The sequence below is a fragment of the Fusarium oxysporum genome, chromosome II (assembly GCF_013085055.1).
Source record: "Fusarium oxysporum Fo47 chromosome II, complete sequence".
Lineage (NCBI taxonomy): Eukaryota > Fungi > Ascomycota > Sordariomycetes > Hypocreales > Nectriaceae > Fusarium > Fusarium oxysporum.
In genome coordinates this window covers 924,913-949,653 of record NC_072841.1, presented here as the reverse complement: position 1 = coordinate 949,653, position 24,741 = coordinate 924,913, and the positions used below count along the sequence as shown (strand labels likewise).

At 49.9% G+C, this 24,741-nt stretch overlaps 7 protein-coding genes across 7 annotated transcripts; 5 read left to right on the top strand and 2 right to left on the bottom strand.

Moving 5' to 3' along the window:
- The first annotated feature begins 94 nt into the window (after positions 1-94).
- Positions 95-2,075, top strand: FOBCDRAFT_256655 (uncharacterized protein). The gene has a single exon (XM_059611189.1). The coding sequence runs from the start codon at positions 235-237 to the stop codon at positions 1,951-1,953; it is 1,719 nt and encodes a 572-aa protein (XP_059466705.1). The 5' UTR covers positions 95-234; the 3' UTR covers positions 1,954-2,075.
- A 284-nt stretch (positions 2,076-2,359) lies between these two features.
- FOBCDRAFT_214055 (mitochondrial carrier domain-containing protein) lies at positions 2,360-3,970 on the top strand. The gene has a single exon (XM_031172675.3). The coding sequence runs from the start codon at positions 2,468-2,470 to the stop codon at positions 3,809-3,811; it is 1,344 nt and encodes a 447-aa protein (XP_031049460.2). The 5' UTR covers positions 2,360-2,467; the 3' UTR covers positions 3,812-3,970.
- Positions 3,971-4,286: 316 nt separating this feature from the next.
- FOBCDRAFT_196355 (uncharacterized protein) lies at positions 4,287-4,902 on the bottom strand (the record flags this gene model as incomplete). The annotated part of the gene is made up of 3 exons (XM_059608842.1): positions 4,287-4,561; positions 4,599-4,777; positions 4,865-4,902. 3 exons carry the CDS (start codon positions 4,900-4,902, stop codon positions 4,287-4,289), a joined length of 492 nt encoding a protein of 163 aa, XP_059464062.1.
- Positions 4,903-6,699: 1,797 nt separating this feature from the next.
- FOBCDRAFT_13489 (Endonuclease/exonuclease/phosphatase) lies at positions 6,700-9,071 on the bottom strand. Its single transcript, XM_031172673.3, has 2 exons — positions 7,999-9,071; positions 6,700-7,952 (listed from the first exon to the last, which is right to left on the bottom strand). The coding sequence occupies exons 1-2, from the start codon at positions 8,888-8,890 to the stop codon at positions 6,748-6,750; spliced, it is 2,097 nt and encodes a 698-aa protein (XP_031049458.1). The 5' UTR covers positions 8,891-9,071; the 3' UTR covers positions 6,700-6,747.
- A 3,322-nt stretch (positions 9,072-12,393) lies between these two features.
- Positions 12,394-14,627, top strand: FOBCDRAFT_287776 (uncharacterized protein; the record flags this gene model as incomplete). Its single annotated transcript, XM_054703203.2, has 1 exon — positions 12,394-14,627. One exon carries the CDS (start codon positions 12,394-12,396, stop codon positions 14,260-14,262), a length of 1,869 nt encoding a protein of 622 aa, XP_054559178.1. The 3' UTR covers positions 14,263-14,627.
- A 651-nt stretch (positions 14,628-15,278) lies between these two features.
- On the top strand, positions 15,279-16,715 carry FOBCDRAFT_287774 (uncharacterized protein; the record flags this gene model as incomplete). The annotated part of the gene is made up of 3 exons (XM_031172667.3): positions 15,279-15,990; positions 16,041-16,205; positions 16,260-16,715. Exons 1-3 carry the CDS (start codon positions 15,379-15,381, stop codon positions 16,713-16,715), a joined length of 1,233 nt encoding a protein of 410 aa, XP_031049452.2. The 5' UTR covers positions 15,279-15,378.
- A 4,484-nt stretch (positions 16,716-21,199) lies between these two features.
- Positions 21,200-24,294, top strand: FOBCDRAFT_13472 (uncharacterized protein). Its single transcript, XM_031172665.3, has one exon. The coding sequence runs from the start codon at positions 21,318-21,320 to the stop codon at positions 24,165-24,167; it is 2,850 nt and encodes a 949-aa protein (XP_031049450.2). The 5' UTR covers positions 21,200-21,317; the 3' UTR covers positions 24,168-24,294.
- The last annotated feature ends 447 nt before the right edge of the window (positions 24,295-24,741 follow it).

The window sequence follows — 24,741 nt, the reverse complement described above, 5'->3', positions numbered from 1 at the left end:
CATGTCATTGACAATTGCCCATCTCCGCATTGGGTGGGGAAAACTCTCAGCCCCACCACGATTTTTCCATCTGAAGCTTCTTTTGGAGGGGCAAAGATTGATAACTCATTCCCATCCATGTCACTTTGACTGGCACACAAATTCAGCCTTTAACAACCACTTCAACAATCTCTCGTCACACAAACCGACATCGTCAATATATTCTAGTCATCTCGAAAGACCATAACCATCATCATGGCCACCGCCACCATGACCGTGACGGCCGCGCCGATCAAGAAGAAGCCCGATATGGCTCCCGAGAGCGAGCGCTTCCTACGATGCTGTGCCGACGTCGCGAATGCCCTCATCGAAGACCACGAAGCCAGCAAGGCCGGTCGAGCTACACGCGATATCAACCTCAACTCCCTGCGAAATAAGCTCGCCAAGAAGCACAAGCTTCAGAACATCCCGCCTCTGACCGCTATCATCGCCTCCATTCCCGAACACTACAAGAAATATATCCTACCGAAGCTCATCGCGAAGCCCATTCGAACATCCTCCGGTATTGCTGTTGTCGCTGTCATGTGCAAGCCCCATCGATGCCCTCATATCGCTTATACGGGCAACATCTGCGTTTATTGCCCTGGAGGTCCTGATTCCGACTTCGAGTACAGCACACAGTCTTATACTGGCTACGAACCTACATCTATGCGAGCCATTCGTGCGCGATACGACCCTTTCGAGCAGGCCCGAGGACGTGTCGACCAGCTCAAGTCTCTTGGTCACTCTGTTGACAAGGTTGAGTACATCATTATGGGAGGAACCTTCATGTCTCTTTCTGAGTCATACCGTGAAGAATTTATCGCACAGCTTCACAACGCCCTCAGTGGATACCAAACGACCAATGTTGATGAGGCCGTGGAGGCTGGTGAGATGAGCAACATCAAATGCGTCGGAATCACAATTGAGACACGACCCGATTATTGTCTACAGCCTCACCTTTCTGACATGTTACGATACGGCTGCACACGACTTGAGGTTGGAGTGCAGTCACTATACGAGGACGTTGCGCGAGACTCCAACCGAGGACACACAGTTGCCGCGGTCGCCGAGACTTTCTGCCTTGCAAAGGATGCTGGTTACAAGGTGGTCAGCCACATGATGCCTGATTTGCCAAACGTAGGCATGGAGCGTGACATCGACCAGTTCAGGGAGTATTTTGAGAATCCTGCTTTCCGAACCGACGGTCTCAAGATTTATCCTACCCTGGTCATTCGAGGCACAGGTCTGTATGAACTGTGGAGGACAGGGCGATACCAGAACTACACTCCCAACGGCTTGATCGACCTTATCGCGAGAATTATGGCTCTTATTCCTCCTTGGACCCGTATCTACCGTGTTCAGCGTGATATTCCCATGCCTTTGGTCACATCTGGAGTTGAGAATGGTAACCTGCGTGAACTGGCATTGGCTCGAATGAAGGACTTTGGAACGACCTGCCGAGATGTGCGGACACGAGAGGTTGGAGTGAACGAGATCAAGAACAAGATCCGACCTAACCAGATTGAGCTGGTCCGACGAGATTATGTCGCCAACGGCGGTTGGGAGACTTTCCTGGCCTACGAGGACCCCAAGCAGGACATCCTCGTTGCTCTACTTCGATTGCGAAAGTGTACGGAGAAGTACACCTACCGAGAGGAGCTTACCGGTCAGCCTACCAGTATGGTGCGAGAGCTTCACGTTTACGGCACAGCTGTGCCAGTTCACGCTCGCGATCCCCGCAAGTTCCAGCATCAGGGTTTCGGTACACTTCTGATGGAGGAGGCTGAGAGGATTGCGATCGAGGAACACGGCAGCGACAAGATCAGTGTTATCTCTGGTGTTGGAGTGAGGAGCTACTACAAGAAGCTTGGCTTCTGGTTGGATGGTCCTTACATGAGCAAGTGGCTGGATGGTCGCGAGCAGCCTGAGTAAAGACGAGATCTAGGGTAATGAATAGCATGAAGGATGAGACTGGAAATACCTCACGGCAGGGGATATTGCATTTATAGACGGCGTCTTTGGGTGGGGAATGAAAAGTTACGACATTTTGATCATATTGTGTTTTTCTTGCCTCTTGATTGCACTACAAAATGAGTGAAGTGAAGTAGACCTGTTCATGAAATGTTTCTGTTCTCAATCAAACTTGGATTCAGCGTATTCTATTCCCACGTAAAATATATATCTCCTCACAGCTCCTCTCTCATATCTTCTATCCAGTTGTAGTCAGCCTGTAACAAGCCCTGCAATCTCAGGTCACCTGCGCTGTTCATGAGGATGCCTCAGATCTCGGGACCTGTTGGCCCAAGATCATCGTCACCTGCAGCACCCGATTGGTCCACGTCGCTTAGTCACCAGCTCATCAACTCCCAAAGCCGACGTCAACCTGCTTCCCTCACAGGCTCCCTCCTCCGTCTCATCTTTCTCACAACATGACTCCCTCAACGCCATGAACAATCGTCGAAATGACGTCCCGGGCTATGGAACCGGAATCCTCCCGGCGTTACCTCCCGACGTTGTGCTTCCAGACCGTGATCCTAGAAGCAATGCCGCAACTGCCGCTTCAGCAGCTGGTGTTCGTGCCTTGAGCACTCAACTCATCGCTTTCTACTTTCGTGCTCCTGCCAAGGCTTTCTTTAGAACGCGTGTGGATTATCTGGCTTATGCGAGGACTATTCATCAGGCGCAGACGGAGCTTATGATGAAAGCTGCTGCGAATGATCCCTCTGCTTCTCGACTCAATGTGTTTATGCGACAGAGTTGGTTGTTGCTGAGAAGTACGACACCTGGAGTTTTGACGTCGGCTATTAGACACCAAGGATGGGGAATTATACCGAATCAGATTTTACCGCCTCTTATTGCGAATGTTGGGGTCGGAGCCGTGCTGTACACAAGTTATCTCCAAATTCTAGGACGACTTCATGAAGAGAGCGGACAAGCGCGGAAGAGAGTGTATCCACCACCTCATCCAATGCATACCTTCACAGCTGGATTGCTTGCAGGCGGACTTCAGAGTGTTGTGGCTGCGCCCCTAGATGCCATCCAAGCACGGTACGACCATCGAGATTTAATGCCAAACGATGGCAGCGGGAAACCTCGGAGTATGTGGGCTTTTAGCGCAGAGAAGCTTCGCGAGATTGGACTCAGGGGTATTTTTGCAGGATGGGGCCTATCACTCGCGAAGGATAGTCTTGGAAGCGCTATATTCTTCAGTACATTCGAGTACGTCAAGGCTCAAGGCTACTATCGCTTCGTTACGTGGTACTATGGAGGCTTGGCTGAGGATATCGTCGACGTACTCGCCATGAAGCGTCCTACACACGAGCATCGACAAGAAGAAGGAATGAGGCTTATTCGACCTCATTATGCCCTTGAGCCCATGTTTCTTCTTCTCGGTGGTATCAGCGCTTCATTTACTCAACAGATTCTCCTGCACCCTTTGACACACTTCCAGGTCAAGCACTGGGATCACCTTGAAGACCTCGACGAAAAAGCCGCCAGGCTTCGTGCTTCCCGAGTTGCAAACCCCGAAAAGCCGCGTCGACGATGGAGGATGCTACGAGCCTACTACCACGCATACCAAGAATCACTTGCCGTATGTCGAGGGGAGGCAGCAGCCGAAGGACTGACTTTAACGAAATGGCTATATCGAGGATTCTGGTGGAACGCGATACGGCAGGTTCCCAGCACGAGTGCGGGATTGATCATCTTTGAGTTGATACGGCGCAAGTATGGACTTGGGCAAGAAGAAGTGAGAATTACAAAGGATGGGTATGACATTCTGCTTCACTAGAGGCTGGGTTGGTGTGATGGCGTTGGTGTATAGACTATTCTCCTCATTGTTTTGGGCCTGTATAGAAAGATTAGGAAGTGTATAGAAATGAAAGATACCTCTCTACGTTGTTCATAATGTCACCAGTTTCTTATTTGGGTCATGATCGTTCAACATCTAGTTCATCTGAAAGGCGCGCTATTTAGTCTACGGCAAGGTGAACATATCCCAACCAAATCTAATCCTCAACAAAACATAATACATTAGTAGTTATTGACACATCTATGGATACCCTTTTCAACTTCTTCTTCTTCTTCCTCCTACTAACAATCTTCAATGTCCTATCGTGATTCTTCTTGTTGCTGTCTGTATCGTTCTTCTTCGTCTTCCTCCGCCTCTCGACGGCAAGACTCAGTCCAGGAAAAAGATCTCAGTGCAGCAACTTGAGCTTCTTAGTTGAGACCTGTGGCTGAGAGCTTATATCACCACACAGAACTTAGAGCTCCTTAGTCCCGTTGACGATCTTGCTCCTTCTCAAGGCGGGAATAGTCGATGCCGAGTGAGAAGTGCTCAATCGACCCAGAGACAGGATACTTCTTGAACCAGCCATCATGCCGAAATGGGGATTCAAAGTCGTATCTTCTCCAGAAAAGCCTCGATTGGTGGTTGACCGCGGCGATCTGGAAAAGCAGCTGCATGGAGTACCTCTCGTCGCTACTGGGAAGGCAGAAAGTTGTTCCCTGAATCCCAAGAGGAACGAGCGTTGCCCATCTAAGTAAGCGGTTGTACATAAAGCCCAAACGCTTACGATCCTCAATTCCGTGGTCAAGAATTGTTCCCACGAACCGCTGCGGCTGAACCAAGCCTAAGAATCGCCCAATTTCGACATCACCTGGGCGTTGTAAGAAGCCTTGAAGAATATGCGCTGGATTCTCATCTCCTGGGATCTGAATCTGGTCGGTACTCCATCCAACCTCGTGAATTCGCCTTCGCAGTGTAAACTCGTGGAGCCAGAATGCTCGCTGGACTTAGTAAAGAATTCTGGATTGCCATCAAGGTTTGTAGGTTTCTTACCAGTGAATGACCACTTGTAGTATTCGACGGCCGAGCATGTTAGCAAGAAAGGGAACCACATCTTCTGAGCTGTCCGCGTTTTAAAGGCGAAACATTCTGTCCAAGTAGAGTTCTGCTTGATTGACTGAATTGAATACAAAGGCAAGTTGGTTGACATGGTCCGCCAACTCAAGAAACTCATCAGTTGCTCAGGATATAATTCATGAGTTTCTTGTAAGAGAACTGTTGTTCCGCTCCCTGTCTCGGACTCGATACGCTCCACAACGTCATTGATGTATTTAGAGCGTGGACTTTCTCCCAAAAGCTCTTGATGAAGTTAAGGGGAGTTGTCCAGGAGAATCCAACGAACTGAGACATCTTGTATGCTGAGAAGATGACTCGAAAGCGGTGGTCACTGAAGTGTTCGCTGAAACCGTATATATAATCGATAAAAAGGTTGGAGAAATAGACCAAGATAATCAGCATCAGTACCAAAAACAGCGATATCAGTTTGTAAGTACTTGTGGGAACGTCAGATGGACTAAAGATGGTGAGGATGCTGGCTGATGGTCGACTGTATGCTGTGCAGGTATATATATCTCAGTAGCCTGAGAGTTTCATGACAGTGTTCAAGAGTTCCGCAAGTTTGGGACGAGATATAACTAATGGTAGGCGTAAGGAAGTACGAGTGTCCAAGTCCCGACACGGCGAACTGCAGACAGACTTCGTCGAGCTTGTCAGTCTCGTGAACATGAAGGCATGTCCTGTACACTGAAGGGTATGTCTGTCCCCATGGTTCATGAACCTCTGACGACCTCGACCTGAGTTTCATGGGTATTCTTGCCCAAGGACAAGCCATACTGGTTGATAAGCTCAGGTGTGCTCTTTTGAGACAGCTTCGACTTGGTTGTTGAGCAGAGTTGCCGGTTTAATATATGTATATTCGTTTTCCTGGAATCGGGTCAATCTCCAACATCGTGCTGTCCATGATGAATGCGTATATAGAGTAGAGCTGAAGTTTGCCTGCATAGCTGCGAGTCGTCGAATACTTTGAGGGCACCAGCTGTGAGCTCTATCAGCCCTGTAAGGGCCCACGTTGGGCGTGAGAGGTAGGTCCATCACGTCGACTGACGAGAACGCGGAAAATTGGGTTTAGTTTTGGACCAATACTGGCAGGTACTTAGTATATTTGTGTTCGTTGGAACACATTGAAGTGGCTGAGAAGTTAAGTGAACAGGTTTAAGTTTATGGAAGATTTCGTAAGAGATATATGATCTTGAGAACAGAGAACCACGTGAATGAGATATTAAATCATCTAGGTTGGGTGGACATTAGGTTCAAACGCCATGTAAAGCTTCCGTACTCAAGTGAAATGCTCTTATCTGCGCTGCATTAAAGGGGCGCAATGGTGATACGGTCTACGGCCATCCGCTATCGACAACGGTAGCTTGTAAGTTACACAAGATACAAGCTGAATCGTTGGTTCTGACTTACATCATATGACTTAGCCATGCCGTTCAAAGACAAACAAATGATGCAGGTAGGCAGACAAATAAAAGGGTGACCAATAGCTTCATGATACTCCCATGTGGTACAAAGAGTGAAAGTAAGAAGCATCCTCAATTTCACGTCTTCAACAGATCATATCACGAGGAGAACAAAGACAAGAACATTGTGAATCAATTCCTACAATTCCACCTAATATGCTTCCCCTATCTCCGCTACCTGTGTACATACCGCTAACATCCCCCCCACCGACCTGTCCCCCTGCCCCCAAGAGCCGTTGCAAGATCCTCAAAACTCCATGACGCAAAACCAAAATAACTACATCCAGATGTACGTATCGACGTATTTTCCTCATACGAGGATTTGGGGTTCGGGCCCTAGCCCTCCCGTTGCGGATATTAGCCGCGTGATCCGGGGCCGAAGTCCGGTTCACGATCGGGGAGGTGCTTCTTCTCCTTCCGGCCCTTGATCACGAACTCAGACATAATCTGGATGTGATCTGCGGGGAAGTGCCAGTAAGGGAAGGCGGGAATTCGCTTCAGGTATTCGGGGTCAGGGGGTCCAAGAAGGTCTACTACCTCCAGTGTATTCGTAGAGTACCAGATGTAATCAATGACATCGGCAAATCCAGGCGTATAGTTGGTGAATGGCATTTCGTCGGCAGTGTTTTTGATGTGGGCGTAGGCGTCTCGGAGGCTGAAGGGGTGTTCAATACCGTCTCGCGTGAAGCTACCATACTGGAAGCTGCTCAATTCTAAGTGGTCAGGTGGTACGCGTCCCATAGACATCAGCTCATATACTGAAGAGTCTTCTGTGGAGTTGAAATCACCGCAGACCAGCAGAGGAATTTCGGTATTGGTGCGATACTCTTGGCTGGGACCTGGCTCGGCTTGGGGCACAGGTACCTCATCGTCTCCCATCGGTAGCACAATCATCTTTTTGTCCTTAACAGCTGGCCACCTCGCGTACTTCTCTGCAAGCTTCGTAACATGTTCCATGAGAATACCAGTTTGGATAACCTTGACATCGGCCAAGGCAGAGTCCCACGTGAGATGGGCGTTGACCAGGATAACTCGAGCTCCAGTGAGACGAGACTCAAAGAAGCAAATAACAGCAATATTGTCCTTGGGCATCACACGGTTGAAAACGTCGTGCTGGTTCTTCATGTCGGGTCGGTTGATGGCAATCGTGGCGAATTCGATAAGCTGCTTATCAAGAAGAATGAACTTGCTCTGCTTGTAAAAGACGGCACAACCGTCAACAGACTGTGCATCCTTCTCTGACATGGTCTTGGCTCGTGATTTGGGCCAATGGACACCCTTGTAATCCATCTGAGCAAGTTCCGGGCTGAGATCCTCCTTGAAAGCATCTGTTGATACCTCCTGGAGAGCAAGGAAATCCGCATCCCTGATTCGGAGTTCTTCCAGGATACATCCTTTACGATACTCCCAGTCGAGGGCACGGGTGGGCGTATAACCGTAAGTCTGGGGTGTCGCATACTTGTCGCAAAGAATGTTCCACGAGAAAACCTTGATCCTCTCCAGACTGGGTGACACGTCCTCCTGTATAACGATGGGCCTCCGGGGTGTGGGAGGAATGGGCACTGTAACTGTTAGCACATATCGTCGTGAGGTGCGCCATCGACTTACTAGGAGTATTTTCCTTCAGCGTATGTATCAGACTCTTTGTACCCTCCTCCATGATTTTATGTTTCACATCCGCGTCCAATGGGTTGCCCTCGATGCCGAGCATCTCCAGAAGGTGCAGTGATCCAAGTTCGTTCGGTAATGTTTGGATGTTATTATTGAAAAGTAACAGGTTCTTGAGATAGGTGCACATTCCGATCTCGGGGGGGATTTCGATTATCTGGTTGAAGGAGGCGTCAAGGTGGCGCAATGCTCGTAGTTCTCCAATCGCGTTCGGTAGTCGTGTCAGTTTGTTTGAGGCAATGAAGAGCTCGTTCAAGAACTTGTACTTGAAAAGCTCCGGAGCCAAGTTTCGCAACCCCTGCCCACTCATATCCAGATTGTGCCAGTCCTGCCGTGTTGCCTCCTTCTCAATAGCCAAGGGTCGTCTCCTATCAACGCCATCGTCTTCGTCGTCCGGGTGGGCACGTAGGCTAGCTGATGGTGGGGGACCAATTCCTCTATTTTCCGACGCTCTGAGCCTAGCATAGTAGTGCGGTTGTTGTTGATCGGTCATGGCAGAATGCGCTCGTTCAGCGTCTTTTTGCATTCGCAATTGCTCCTGCCACATCTCGTTCGGGGGTGGCTGTCCTCGGTTTCCTGCAGAATGGCCATTCTGAAGCGCATTCGGGTTGAAGGGACTCGAGTTAGAGAGTACGCCTGGGGTAAAGGTTGAGTGATGGCCTAAGCCATTGGCGTTGGGCATTCCATGGTCGTGTTGAAGTCCTTGGTGGTGTTGTGTTTGAGAAGGGTGTTGATGTTGGGTATGCTGATAGTTGTATAGCAAGTTCGGGATGCCTCGCCCGGCGCCGTTGAGCCGAGCATGTTGACCCTGCCCGGAGTGTTGAGGATACATTCCGGTAGGTATTTGTGATGTGATTATGATGGTTATAGTCTCAGGGGTGGAGGTCTAGGAAGTTGCGCCGGCGAGCAGCACGGCGGTAGATATCGCTGATCGGCAGTCTTGATAAAAGGAAGTGAATATAGCAAATCGCTGGAGAAGCTCATCGGCCGTCGTATATAGCGTTGACTTTTGACTTTGATAGGGCTCGCGTAACAGCGGGGAATGGTTGGTTGGCGACGGAGCTCGAAACTTCACCCAAGGTTCCAAAAGAGAGAAAGCAAAGATAGCTCGCGTTTACGCATCAGCCTACAGCTGTCACCGAAACAATTGTCGCTGCTTTTTGGCTCGGATGGAGAACGTCGGTTCGTCGGCAGGTCAATAGCTCATCGAGAGGTGTCGTTGCGACAGTCCCAGGAGATCTGTGGCTTGATAGTGATGAAAGGTTAAATTTTTTGAGTCACGATCGATGTTATCGAAGCGACAACGTGTTTCTTGTAGAAGCAGAAGTGCAGAGTGTATGTGAGTCAAGAAATACTGCAAAGGTAATGGTTAGTTAAAGCTTTGAAAGAAGGGCATCATGGGAGGGGGATCCAAGCTTTAGCGACACGTTGCGCTGTCATTGCTAGCTTCTGCGGGGCCAACGCACCTGTAAAGAGCGATCGCAACAATTTAGATATTCACTGAAAAAAATCAACTGATACTTGAACAGAAGAAAAGTGGCCGATGGCAAAGGGAGCGCATGGATATGACTGTGATGCTGGCTGTGATGCTGCGATGAACGGATTGCAGCCCAGAAGCGGGCGTTTAATCACGTGCACCTGCTCCGCATTCTGATGGCTCGTGCGAGGAGAGTCAGAATCGATAATCACGTGCAGCCTCCCTATAATTGCGCGACGCACCTTGAACGACGATTCAGCCTTGCAAGGTCCGCGCCGCATCAGGTCGACGATAGTTGCATGTTCCTGTGCCATTGTGAGACAAGATATGTTCGCGAAATATGCTTGCGTTGCTCATGTCCAACGCAAGTTTGCATCCTTTTTGGCAGAATCCCCTCTGAACAATCGTATGTTTGCAGCATCATGTGCACATATGGAGTTCAAGGGGAATGAGACCTACCACAGATTGAGCTCAACCTCTATGATCACGATACAATTACTAGCGTGTTTTTGAGCCTCAACGTAGGGCTGTCAATTGGCTCGAAGTGCCGCAGTGCATGTTCTCAAGAGACCAGAAGATACATATGCACCTGTACATTTATGGACAGCTGGTGCTCGAACCACATGAGACAACATGTGTTATCTGTATGTTCCAGGAACAGCATCAACTCGCTGCGGACACTAGTAAACGCAACTGTAGCCAAGAGGACACAGCCAGCAAGTAAAGTGACGCCATTGATCAGGTCTCATCTCGCAAAACGCCATCGTTCCGACAGCCCTGTTGTTTGGCGTCCCACGGATTCAATGGTTCCGTCCACTAACACGGACCGCATGCAGCCTCGGAGAGAGTCAAGATGGGCTGGATGGATAGGAAGCTAGGGGAGGCAAGAAAGTTTCCATTTGGACCTTGACCCTAAGCGACGAAAATGTTTAGGTAATTTAGCCTAAGCCTAGGGGACTCTTTACTGTGTTTATTTTGGCATCCTCTTCTAAAATCCCTTAAGTTTTCTTGCTCCTCGAGGGGATGCACCAACATCGGGAGAGGGATCAATCATGGGCTCAAATCAACCAACTAAATTCTGGCTCTTATATCATGTTACCAAGACTTGGGTCAAAGAGGCAAACACTTGAGCTCAAACCGGTATGAGCATCCAATGTTATGCCATTCGGCCGAGAATAGGACCGTTGGACAATATTCATCTTCGGGTAGCGCTCTTGTAACAGAAATGTCTCGTTTGCACCTTGAACCACCTATCCGTACCGTACCGGGACGGGAGAAGATGGCAAGCTTGACTCCATGGCTAACTCGGCAATCATTCATGCGAGCAACCCATGCCATTGGTACGTTTACACTCACTGAAACGTGAACATGGGAGACTATGTTTGCGCTGTCAGATTCAGATGCGAGTTGAAATTGGGAGTTGAATCCTCCCGACATGGTACATGGATGATACTGCAGGACCTAGCAAATGGAATGCATGAGAATCGAGAAAGTTTAGGTGAGCTGCGGCCTGCAGAAATCACAAGTTAGAGCCACTGTTCCCTGTCTAACCAACCACAAGAAACCTCGGACCGCCAAGGTCAGGCTGGATAGGAAGCTGCTAATTCGATAAGCGTCAATAAAACATCAGGCAAAAGCTCTAATGTGCGGGGGATGGCCAACCGAAGCGCGCCGCTCCACACCCCAGACAGTTGGGAACTGGGGAAATGCTGCCTTTTGGCCCGACCAAGCGTGAAAGCGTGAAGCATGAAGGATGGGGATGGCCGTATATAGAAAGTCACCGGTGCCGCCATTGCAGGCAAAGTTTGCTGTTTATTATTTGTTTGCTTCATTGCTTGTCTGACCTGAAACTGCTGTGCTGCACATGCACAGTACAGTACATGCAGTTTGCTCTCTTTCCTCGATCTCGAAACAGATCAATCCACTCGTGCTCAATCTCGACGCAACTATCCGAATATTGCTGTTTGGTGAGAGTTTATCAACCATACCGACTCTGGGAACTGTACGCGTCCCTGCGGCGCTACCCGTCACCTTTTGATAAGGACAAACGGCTATCACATCACATCGCAGGGACTGTTTGTTGCCAGCCAGCGAACGCCATCATAAAAAAGCTGGTTGCACCAGCGGATCCAAGGTCGCGCCAGCACAGACGCCTTATCCACCAGACTTCAGCATAAAAGCCATCGACGACATAGAGATAATGACGTTGGCTTCTGCTTGGGCAGTCAGGCACAATCACGAAACCAGCTTATGAAGGGTCCACGCACGACCAACAACGTTTGACATCACGGTTGCAAACCGTTTCGGCACTCGATATTCGCATCCACATCCACATCCACATTTGCTTCCCACCCATCACGTTTGCGCGAATTACGGATAGTATCTTCAGCGTAACGCTGGCCGATGAAGAAACCCTGCTCTTCGGTTTAGGCGACACCTCTGATCAGACAAGCGTCAACAAAAGGGCCAAGCAACCAAGGGCCTTCTGCTACTGTTGCTTTTACTGCCCCTGCATGGTCCGGGACGCAATCCGGCAACCACCCGGGCTTGATAACCCAGTTCCGCGGGCCAGAGAAGGGTTCTAGAAGGGTCAAAAGTGCTCCCGACCGGGGGCCAGGAGATTTGCTGTAGGTACCGTTTGGCTTACCATCGCGGGTCGTTGGACTTGTGTGTGGTTCGGTCCAGTTCGTCAGTTGAGCAGCAAGTGTGTTTGCTAGCGGCGGTGGAACTGGAACACAATTATTTTACCTAGTGGCACCCCTGTTAGACCACTCACCACCCCTTACCCTTCCCCATTCACCAAAGTTATCCACCGGAAAGCTTGCGCCAAAGAGTATAGTATAGCGGCATAGCCAGCAATGTCGGAATGGAGCGGATTTTACTACGCTTCTGCCAACCCCTTACCCACCTTTGCTCGCCGTGCAAAGGCTGCTGAAAAGGAGCGGCAGCGCCCTGAAACTCCTCCTCGATCCAATTCGGATTCACACGACATTGCCCCAAACTCCAGCCGCGCAAGACGTCCTTTTCGCCATACGAGGACGTCTAGTGGGAGTCAGGGTAGTCGTTCTTCGCACGACTCGTCGCTTGTGCATTCCACAACCAGCCCCAATACCAAAAACGGCCCCGCCCTGGCAGAGGACGACTCTCATTACTCGCACTCAAAACTGTTATCATCTGACTCGCGCCAACAATCTTCGAAGCCAGTAACGACTACGACCACAACCAAGACTGCCTCGATTTCCAATAAACATCTCCCTAGCAAGAGTCTCACCGGCGGAGGTGCATCGCCGTTACACTCGCCTGTTGTCTTCAATCGGCCTGTGTACGTCGACAAGACTCGACAGCGCGATCCTCGTCGTCAATCATCCGCAGCGACCCCAACAGCAAGCTCAGTTGATCTGAAAAATGTCACCATGTACTCCCAGTTGGATGCAGGCAACAAACTCATGTCAGGGACGACGAAGCAGGTAAACCTCGACTTTCCTCGAACAGACTCGGTCTCCTCTACAAGTGGCAACACAACTGTCTCGACACAAACCATGACCTCGACAGACCACTCCAACTCTGACCCCGCGACAAAGCCTTTCATCGTTAAAAATGGCCGCACCTACTACAACGACCCTACGTCGGCGTACCCTCTTCCTACCGACCTTGCTGAGCTCCATCGCCAGAGCCTGCGGACGCTCTTGATGATCCAGGTATATGGCGCACCCGTCTACACGCCATTCATCCGAAACAATCCCCCGCAGCGGGTGTTGGAGGTCGGTTGTGGTACAGGATTTTGGAGCATGATGTGCCACCGATACTACAAGGAGCGAGGTCACAATGGGATCCAGTTCACAGGCATTGACATCGCGCCCCTGGCCCCTGGCAGTCCTGGATCCCCTGTCGAGCTGTGCAAGCCAGACAAGGACATGAAATGGAGATTTGTTCAGCACGATCTTCGACATCAACCGTGGCCCTTTGCCGACGAAGAGTTTGATCTGATCATGGTCAAAGATACGTGCCTGATGGTTCCTAGTCATGTTTACCAACTTTTTGTGGAGGAGTATCTTCGCATGCTCAAGCCTGGAGGAGTGATGGAGATCTGGGATAGTGACCCAACTTTCCGCATGCTGCGACCTCATGTTCCAAGCGCAATGCCCGGATCAGAAGAAGCAGAAGAACATGAGGCTGCCCTTGATCTAGGTGCCTATCTCATGACTTCTAAAACACCCCTTTCCGCACCACTGAACTCTTTCTTGGTCGAGTACAATACTTGGCTGTCAAGGACTCTGGAAGGACGACAGCTTTCACCTGTGCCATGTTCTCTCATTGGGGCCTTCCTCCACGCCGAAGCAGAGGTGCTCATGGATATCAAGACAAAACGTCTAGCCATCCCCTTAAGTGAAGTCCGATGGGAGCGCGAAGGTGTCGGCGGTGTTGTTACCAAGGACGGCAAGTCGTACGTGGAGATGAAGGCCAAGTCAACACCGCACCAGAAGGTCGAAAAGAAGACCTTGACACCAGGACAATCTGCGCTTCGCAAGACGGCGCTTTTGACAGTTGCACAACAAGTGTCGGCACTGGAACCTATCATCAGAGAAGCGAGCGGCAAAAGCCAGGATGAGTGGGATGCGTGGGTAGCTAAGATGATGGCGGATCTGATGAGCGAGAGCGGGACAAGTTGGGGAGAATGTTTGGAATTGGGAGTGTGGTCGTCAAGAAAGCGACCACGCAAGGAGTAAGCTCTGGGAGTCACTGTGGTCATTGTACCGCAAAAGCAAAGATGATCTTCCCACGTGGATTATGACGAATGGCTCAACATCTATGTCTCATGATAGATGCAAGACTGGAATGCTTTCCCTGACACAATAACTACACACACCCTGGACCTCAACGTCCCAAAGAACCTCGATCAGCATCTTCTACATACACAACATACCCCCCTCCCTTTTACGCGTTGGCGTCATATCGTTTTCTCAATGTGCGATATCTTTTCAAGTAGTACCTATACCCATATGATTAGTAAAAAGCAGGTTGACGGATAATGGTTGGGATATCAGGATAATGTAGCTTTTGGGATAAATGAACTTATTGGCATGGACTGGAGTGTTTATGACTCGTGAATTGTGACGCGCTGGGGTGGTTTGAGTCGGTATCTGATGCTTGACGATAGACGGTGATACTCGTGACATACAACGTAAGCAATTAATCATACTCGCATATGATTTGCAAGTTGTCTCACGATGTGACCGACGCAATCCTAAGGAACAAGAACTCACAATGCTTCAATTTCTATCGTATAGGTTAGCCAATGTCACCAACCCACTCGATTCAAAAACCCACCCTTCTTAACATACTCAGCCTGGGCAATTCCCTGGCGGATCTTATCGTCATCACGTTCTCCAGCTTTCGAGATGAAGGCCTTATGAAGACGAGGTCGAAAATAGTCAAAGCCGAGGGGATACTCTCTTCCCAGATACAAAAGCTCTGTCATAGCACGGTCAGCATATGCCCCGTGTGACAACTCTAGGCCAGAGCAGACCTTTATATATGGCGATGACCTGCCGTCTTAATTGCGGATTTAAGCTCATATTAACTGTGTTTGTGTATGGATCACGGTCTCATACAGCCGCGGAATACCGATGCGGATGATGTATGATGCTGCCGCGGCCATGCCCAGACTGTGGCGTCGAACCCCCACTTCAGCCTCGCTATAGATCCAGCCACGAAACCTGAGATTCAACTTCTGCATTGCGCCATCGCCAACTGCTTTTTGAAGATTTCGATCCACGCCCTCACGATCCCTCGAGTCGAGATCCCTTGCTCACATCCCGGATCTGGCCCAGAAGGCAACCACCATGTTAGTGAGAGGCCACAATGCTCTGAGAAGCTCCCGAGCACTCTTCAGACTGCCGAGCCTAGTGCGTTACAGATGCGAGATAAAAGAAGGGCCGGAGCCGGAGCAGAAGCAGAAGCGGAAGCCAAAGGAAAGGCGAACCACAAGGCCATGGCCAAGTGGTCTACAGGAGCTAGGAGCTGAATCAGCACGTCCGATTCCCGCAGACCCAAGTTCCACGTTTACCATGGTTAATATTCCGAATGCCTCCACAGCGTATGAAAGATGGCCGACCCTCAAGAACTTCAAACCAGCGCTGCAACCACGAACATGTGGAACTATACGTCCTGGCGCAGGTCCTGGCGGCGGTGCAACAGTCGACGCCTATATGGAGCTATCGTGTCTTCCTTACTTATATAACGATCTTGGCGTGATGATCTTTGAAGGCCCGCACTGCGTCCAGGTTAAGATTATGTCAAATATCCTTCGGAGCGTTGAATGTGAAGAATGTAGACTGCAGGATAGAGATTGGACTACGGCTAAAGCCTACTACGAGGTGAATTATTCCAAGTGGAACGTGTATCGTATAAAGTTAGATCCAAGCAAACACGTCGAGACAAGTTCTCAGAACGGTGTATGTAAATGTTCCAAAGTGGTAAAACACATAATGCTAATTCCATGCAGAGAAGGAAAAGCAGCATAACAGCCAATGGACTGTATGACCTTACCAATATTGCACTTGAGAAATGGAAAGCGGATGGGACAGGAGGACCTGTCCCTGTTGAAACTCTGCCTGGTTCTCTGAAGATGTACATTCTGAACCACACTGGCGGCCCAGGGCTAGCGAATGTAAGTCTCTCTCCTTGTCGCTCATCTGATCTCAGGCTGATATTTTCCTCATAGGATACCATCAATGGGTCGTATCTACCCCAACTGCATGTCTACGTTGCGACCGGGATTCGGGGCAACACAATCTACATGTGCATCGAGTTTCATACCGTCGGCACAAGGCGCTTGGTCGGCGCAACATACCTCAGACTCAGACCGACTTTCGACCTCTCACCCGCCAAATACATGGCCGAGGAGCCCCCTCAAAGGGTCGATGGAAACACCGATTTCGACCAAAAGTTCACCACTATCGAGGAGAAGATAAAGGCCGGTAATGCTTATTCCGAAAAGCAAGCATTTCAGCCTCCACCACCCTATGCCAGAAGCATAGAAAGTTCATTGGAGTTTTACGAAAAGTTGGTACCAAGTAATACACGCCGAAACAGCGATATATTCAAAGCAGCGATGTTCAAGTTATACAAGCTGGAGATGAGACTCTGGTCGCAGAGGAAGAGGGCTATGAAGAAGTAAAAAGAGGCTGAGGTGAGGGCTAGAAGCTTTGCTAGGAGGCAGAAGCAACTGTCGAAGGCCATAGCTCATATAGAAGAAAAGTATCCAGGTGTTGATAGAGAAGCTTAGCATGGGACATTGGAGGAGATCATTGAGGAGGAGAGGGAGTTACGTGGGATGAGTATTGAGGGTGAGGTAAAAAGGGGGTTTCATGTGTTGACATGAATAAAGATCATGGTGAGGTTCTGGGATGCTTGCACGATATCACATCATGAACGCCCACTCCGGGGAATACTCTTTGCAGCGATGAATCAATATTTCGCAATATCTACAGCATCTTGGAGGAAGGATTGGCAACTGATCAATGATCTCAGCTTCCACAAGTACCATGTCGTATTCTTGGTCAGAGCAGACTATTGTTAAAGGAGGAAAGATAGATAAAGCTCTATTCTATCGCAAGGCTGAAAGCATGTTGATTGAAAATGACAACGAGTGAAGCCTTGCCGGGACCCAACCGGATAGCAACTGCAAAGCTCGGGATAGCTTTGCTCACACGAGCAAGTTGCGGACTACAACAAGTATCGAGGCATTAACTGATGGCCTCATTGTATGCAAGCCATGACTAGAAAGACGATTTCCGTGCCAGAAGCTACTTGCATGGCTCATGCTAAGTGTGTCCCGTCTTGGTTGGCATGATGGATGCCAGACGAGACGAATAAAAAGGGTTGAGTACACCCGGCAACATCGGAAAGCTTCTGAGACTGTCAAAGCCGGAACTCATGATACCAGCAAACCAAACCAGAGCAGGCAAGTTGTCACAAGCCACACCAACAGGTATCAAGCTTGTACCTGATAGACACGAGACGTGCAAACAGATCGGGTTGCCTGTTTAGGCAGTCATCTCAAGTCATACCATCCCCAAGCAGGACTGTCCCTCGTTATCGCTCTCCGAGGCCATTTATGGTGGTTTTCGCGTCAATCATTCCCCCCCGGAAAGAAAACAACGCATCGGAAGCACAACCGGAAAGCGTGATATCGGAAGATATCACAGCACATCATGCCCTGCAACATTACAACACCTGCGATTCTCTCCGTCCAGACAGGGCTGGCTTCGAGTGGCGCCCGTCATGCAGCAGCACGGGGCATCCCGCATGAAAAAGAGACGAAGCTCCAAAGCTTCCCCCGCCTAGAACAGGGTCCAGAGTATCATAGCTTGTGAGTTAGTTTTTAAGGATTCAGCTTCAAACGTATAAACCAGAGACATCGTGAACTTGATATCAGACCACTGTGACGACTCATAGTGAAATCGACACTCAGACGATCTACAAAGATTCCTTATCCGTAGAGGCCGGTTCTTTATCCGCTCACCGTCATTTGACACCACCCCATGGTCTAGCACACGAAACAGAGTGCACAGAAAGCTGATATGCAGGGTTGCAGGCGCAATTTGATAGGGCGAGCCGAAAACAAGTGCGAGAAGTGCCGACGGGGGCGGCACCCAAACGGATCCCCCTCATCGATAGGGATCAAAGCCAAGACCTGAAGGTGGTGCTTCGATTTGCTAGCGGGGTAGCGATCACCACTTGCGTCGTGGAGACTCCTCAGGAGTCTTGTTGTGAAAAGTTTCGATGGTTTGTGTGGTTGAGGTAGCAATGAGTCGCCTTGATCCTATCTGTTCTCCTCCACCTTGCAAAATGGTTCCTTGAGCAGACGTAAGGATGCCCAGGAAAGAGACACTTCCAAGGCTTTCATCACGCCATTCACGGCTTATGGCTTGATGGTGTTTAGTAACGGACTCGCATAAGCATGCGTGAGCATGGCCGTTTGAGTCGTGGCAGTCGATCACTGTGCGATGATCTATTCGTGAAAACAAAACCTATGCGGGACGATCGGCGCTTTTAGTCGTCAACTGACGACAGAATAAGGAGGGGTTGTTTTTCTATTGTTTTTATGCGGCAGCTTCATTTTTGTGTGTGCTTGTGTGGAGCTTATCAAAGTCTCTGAGCCTGCAGCGTCTTACAGGGAATAGCTTGCAAAATTGAGCAGCCTTGACGATGTAACCATGAGCTTCAAGGTTGAAATTTGGTGCACTCCATCGGTGATTGTCCATATCGAGACGAGGCTCTTTGTAAAAAGCGGGACATGAAATTAGAGCAAAAACGGGCCAAGAAAAACTGCCGAAAGTGAAAAAATGGACTGAGTCTAATGACTCAAGTACCGTCCCGGGGAGTCGATCAGCCACGGTGAGTCGGGAATTAATTGTTGTTTTAGGCGCTGGATTCCAGATAGAGTTCCTGGGCCATGTTGCATGATTTGCAGCCAGTGGAATGTGCTGTCTCATCGTTGTGAGGTTAATCGTGATGTTGACTCTCAAGACGAATAAACAAAAAAACTTCATCTGAAAAAGACTGGTTGTTTCATCACGACTCAAGACCAAATATTTCAGCTTCCTTGTCCTTGTCCGTGTCCGTGCAGTTGATGACCCTAGGAACAATCCATGTCATCCTAAATTCTGTCCCCCTTGAACCAACTCAGGACCTTTCCCACAACGGGCAGGCCATGGCGCTCACGACGTCAGAAGCCATCCATTGGCAGTAAATTCTCTTTTTTCCAAGGCCACTGTACCCGTAGGCTACAGTATTCGGCCGTCGCTCCCTAGACACACCTTGATCCGGCCGAGGTGAGATGAGGGGCGACAATCACAAAGCTTAACATCTGGGGCATGATTCGCTCATCTTGTTTCTGGCATGTGCCTACGCATCGGAGTCTACCGAGTCTTCAGCGTCTTGCGCAATTGCTGATGATGGATACTCTTGATGAGGCTGGAATTGTTAAATGTTTTCTTGCATTGCGGAGAAGCCCTAGAATCGGCAGAGCCGGGGTGTGCCCTGGCCAATGCCTGGCAGAGCGTGTAAGCGATGGCGTGCCCACGCGAATGTTACATTGTTGATGTTATATCGAGATGAGTGAAGAAATCGGGCACATGGGACCTAGCCAGGCGTGACGAGAATCAGGCTATATAACGCAGTATTAAAGAACCGTGATAGAAACAAGATGAGACCCTGCAAAGAAACGTCAACGCAGCAACACAGCCAGGCATTGTGTTGTCAATCAATTCGACCTGAAGAATGGTCTTGTGACGAATGTGGACAAAGACTTTGGTCCCTGCCAATTATTTCCCGTCTTTTCGCCTCGTCTCATCTGCCTATGCTAAAAACAGGGTTCACACAGTGAGAGGCACGGAGTGTTTCATGGTGGAGCATGTGACTCTCCAATGGATCAGTTGTTCTTACTTGAGAAAAACCATTTTCAGCGCGAAGAGGGCGCTATTTAGAGAATCTACTGAAACTAGTATCTTGATTCTCTCTATCATGATCTTTTGTTTTCGGAGTTTGAAGGCATCGTGCTGGAAAGTGGCATTAGACATTCATCCTCGGCTGCTGATCATCATCGTCTGTGGGCAAGACTCAGCCATTGAGCGCAGTCTAGCGCCTCAAATTGGCCATCTCAACCTTGTTCCTGTGTACCTGATCCGTTGGCATTCAAGAAGCCAATATCGACCAGAAACGGAATTTGACTATGGGGGATCCACTTGCAAGAACCCAGATGATCGTACATAGCGTTAGCGATTCAAGCCTTGAGATCTATCGCAGATTTCATCGTCAACGGCTTCATTTATTTTCAGCAAAAACCTGCATCCCCAACTCAAAACTTCAGCTTAACGCGCCTTTAGCGCGCTCTCCACTAGAATAAGCTGCCCCCAACTGCCCCAATTCCGCACTCCAACGGGGATTCATCTCTCGTGCAGCTCGCAAACCATCCATTGGCAGCTGGAGGTTGGAGCCCTGCTGAGATCATGCGAGCCACTAGGACTACAGTGGACCTAGCATCCAACAGCGTCAGAAACAGCCGCGTTGGCTTGTTGTTGGCACAGTGCGAGTCCCCTCTCCCCGCTATTCCCGTTCCCATCTATCCATCGTCTTTGCGTTCTGCCACTCCATTCCTTATTCTCTATTCCTTTCTGTTTCCTTTTCAATCCAATCCAATCCAATCCAAGCCTGGGCTTTGACAGCCAAAAAATCTCCCACCTCCACCACCTGACTTCAACCAACAGTCAACCCTACCTTGCCTTGTCTTTTTTCCTTACCTTATCTTACCAACTATCCACTTGACAACATCCCACTGTAAATCATCTCGTAACCGATCAAAACTACCTCCTTGCAACGCTCATTACTTGCTTTCTGCGGCCCTCCGGCCGATCTTGGCAGGTTTTGCTTTGTTGCATTTTGACGATAGTTCCCCTCTTGTCGTCGCCCTTATCAGTTTGATCATAGCTCTTGTCGCCCGTGTTTCCTTTTCCCGACCGTTTTCAATTCGAATGCACATGTCGACCACGAACCTTCTTGTCGCAACGGCTCGCCTCCCAACTCTACTACATATTATTCCGAGACCCGATACTTTACCCGTCCCGTCGTGTTAGAATCGACCGAGACGCCGTAACGCTCGAGTCGCCAACTCTCTGTACCAAGCCCTTGTCCCTTAAAGGCTTGTCCCGGCTGCCGGCCCTGTTCCCAAGTGGTTCCTGGGTTCGTCAGACTGTGGCAGCAAGACAAGTCGTTGCGCATGCCTCGCGCTCCAGGTTCGAGTAAGCGACAGCAAGGCGCCGCCAGTCATCGCGATAATCGCCATGAGAATGGGCTTGTAGGTTCTGCCAAGCGTTCTTCTGACAAGAAAGGCTCAGGCCTGCTCGACAACTCTCTTCGCCGATCTGAACAAGGCACTGCTGGTGCTGCTGGACAGTCGACGCCCGTCAATGGTCACGCCAACAGCCCGTACAAGCAGTGTGTCTATGATGCCTCCAATGACTCCCGTACCGACGACCTCCGCCGCTCCTCTCTTGACGCCGTCTCCGAGATGTCGTCCGACTCGTCCAACGCCAATGGCCTCAGTGGTGTCGAAGCTGGCCACCGCCAGATCGACGTTAATGCCATGAAGAACGCTGATGTTCACCGCGACTCGGGCCCGTTCGACCTCGCAACCACGGTTCTCAAGTCTCTTCCTATGCAGGACACACTCGCTATTCTCATCATCCTTATGCACGTCCCTTCGCTCTCGCTTACCGTTATATACACCATCTTCACGTTCCTTACCTTTGTTCCTCCCGTCGCCACCAGTTCGGGAATGAGTATCAACCTTGCCGAGATTTTCGACGGCAATTCGACCATGCCCTCTCTCGTAACTGTCTTGTGTGTTGACTTCTTCTTCCTTCTGGTATGGCTCTTTCTGTGGGGTCCAATCCAGGATGCTATTCTGGATTTTGCCAAGCCAGTCATTGCCATTACTTTGGGAGGGGGGACGAGTGCGAGGGATGGAACATCGAGAGGCCTAACCACATGTTTTATGTGGGTGATAGGTCATCACTTACTCAGGGGAACCAGAGCTCATTGGGGTCGTGTGGCTCGACACATACCAGAGCACTGGCGGTTGCCCCATGTTTTCAATAACCCAGTCGATTCTGCTTCTAGCGCATACGATAAGATGTCTGCCTATGGGTGGATTCGAAGTGTTCTCGCCATTCATATTTTAACCCAAGGAATTGTGCGATATATCCGAGAATGGTATCTCAGACGCGAAAAAGCCAACGCTTCTGTTGGTGCCAGCGATCCTGAGGCCGGAAAGCCACCAAGTGTGATCAGCGATACGGCTAATGAAGGAGGCTTCGCAACGCCTGATACTGAAGCAGGTCTGAATTCGACATCCACAGTACCTACAAGCAAAAAAAGAAGAAAGCAAAGCACTCAAGTTCGTTTACAACAACCACTATGGGCGGCATTGGCGAGCACCAAGATTGTTGTGGTGAAAGAGTACGAATTATCCCATGCGGCTTCTGAGTCTGCCGGAACTAATGCTACCGACATTCACAATCTTGGCAATGCTCCGTTCAACAACCAACCCAACCAAATTTGGATATCCTACATTGGTAGCGATGAAGTTTGTTTTAACACTAGCCATTTTCCCGAAATCGACGACGACGAGCCGCGTTCCGTTGAATCTTCAGGCGAAGATTCTAGACCAGCCAATATCGACACCTCGAAGCCATTTTACGTCAGAGTTAACAACGCTGTTTGGCAGCCCACTCGCATGTTTCCGATCGAGGAGTCACCAGGAGAATCTCACGAAGGAGTTCGATGGACTGGTGACATCTACGGACTCAGACCTGCTTCCAAGTATGTCTGTGAGTTTGTGGATAGCCAGACTGATGAGGTTCTGTTTTCAACCAGCATCAGAACTGTCCAGGCCACTCAGCGGGAAGTGGACGGTGTTCCACCTCCTGTTGCTAACGGACAGCGCTCCCTTCACCCGGATTCGCCTGCCCTGACTCTTAGGACATCAATTGCTGCAGTCGAGGCCAAGCTTAGCGAGGAGAGGTCCCGCCTCAAGACTCTACGAAAGGAGTACAAGAACCGCGCCAACGCCCTCAAAAAGGACAACGAGTTGACGGATAATCAACTCTCTTCGGCTGGAAACCATGACGAAAAGTACCGACAAAAGATTCGTCAGCAAGAGACCCAGAAAGCCCAGGCAGAGCGTGACACCCAGCAACTCGCTGATCAGCTCAAGAACTTCGACACTGCACCTGAACTCGGCGAACGTAAAAAGAAGGTGGAGAAGCAGTACAGTAGCGAGAAGAAGGTTTTTGAGGCAGCTCAGAAGGCTTTCAAGGAGTACAAGTCCGGACTGGAGAAGGAGATCAAGGCCAAGGAAGTCGAGAAATCGAACCTCAACACCCGCCGTAACAAGGTGGCGACTCGAATTGCTAAGGTTGAGAACGAGCTTGCCAACATCACCGACGCCAACAACCGCGGGCTTGATGAGGCAGAACGACGAAACCAAGAGCGTTCCATTTGGCAGGGTCATGTCGCTGGTATCGAAGCCAACTACAATGAGCGACTGGCTCATGTTCGTGCGAACAATGCCAACAAGAGTGAGGAGATTCGACACCTGCAAATGCAGCTGCAGAGTTTCCACGAGTACATCAACTCGAATGGCATGTCTTACGATATGATGCCTCCTCTTGACGCAGGACACTCCCACCTTGGTCCGCCTTTCCAGCCTACGACTTCGAGTACTTGGAACCCCGATCCCACGGCTCCTCCTCACTACCCAACTGGTCTCTGGTCCGCCTCTGACAACGTCCTCCCTTCGGCATCGGCTCCCACTCTCCCGTCCATGTCCCCTTGGCAACCTCCCCCCACTGCGCCTCCCTTCGAGCCGCGTATGACTCGCTCTCGTGGACGTAGTTCTAGCATGCTCAGCAACGTCAGCGGTTTCACGCAGTCGAGTGGTGAGGAGTACGCGTCGCCGCCCATGGACTCTCACCGGGTTAAGCACATCTGGGCAAGTCGCACCAGGGCCAGCGGTGGCGGTAGTAGCGGCAGCGGCAGCAATGGTGATCCGACGAGCCCCAGGTGAGCGAGTGGTCGAGTTTGGCTGGGTGATATATGGCTGTGATTGAAGGGCAGCGGTTGTTTGGTTTGATTTCGACAGGCTAGGCAGTTGGATAGCGCTTGCAGTGAATAAAAGTAGTGCCATTGTTAAATGTGTGTCTATTGAATGGTGATGTCTTCATGTCTTGAGCTCTTTTCACATCCCCAAGCGGGGTTTTCTTTTGAGGCAAGTGTGCCGAGATGAGTCTGCCCTTTTCCCTAAGGATCTATTCATGCCATCTTTTCTACTGTGGTTCACCTCTCTGGTCTCTTCATATTCCTCTGTTCTGCTCTTCATCGTCACCCTCAAACACTCTGCGAATTCCTTTGTGTGTGAACAATGGGGGATGCGTCACTCCATGCATTCGACCGACTCCTTCCAGAGGAGGCAAAACTTATGATCTATATCCTAAGCCATGAAAAGGTTTAGGTAAGTTTAGTACAGCTTAGTGGGCCTTTAGACTATTTGTTTTGGCGCCTTGGTTGAAGGTTCGGGGTTTTCTTGCTCCCCATTGCCCTTCTGGCAGTTTGCTATGCTCGTCCAGCTTCTCGTCCCACTA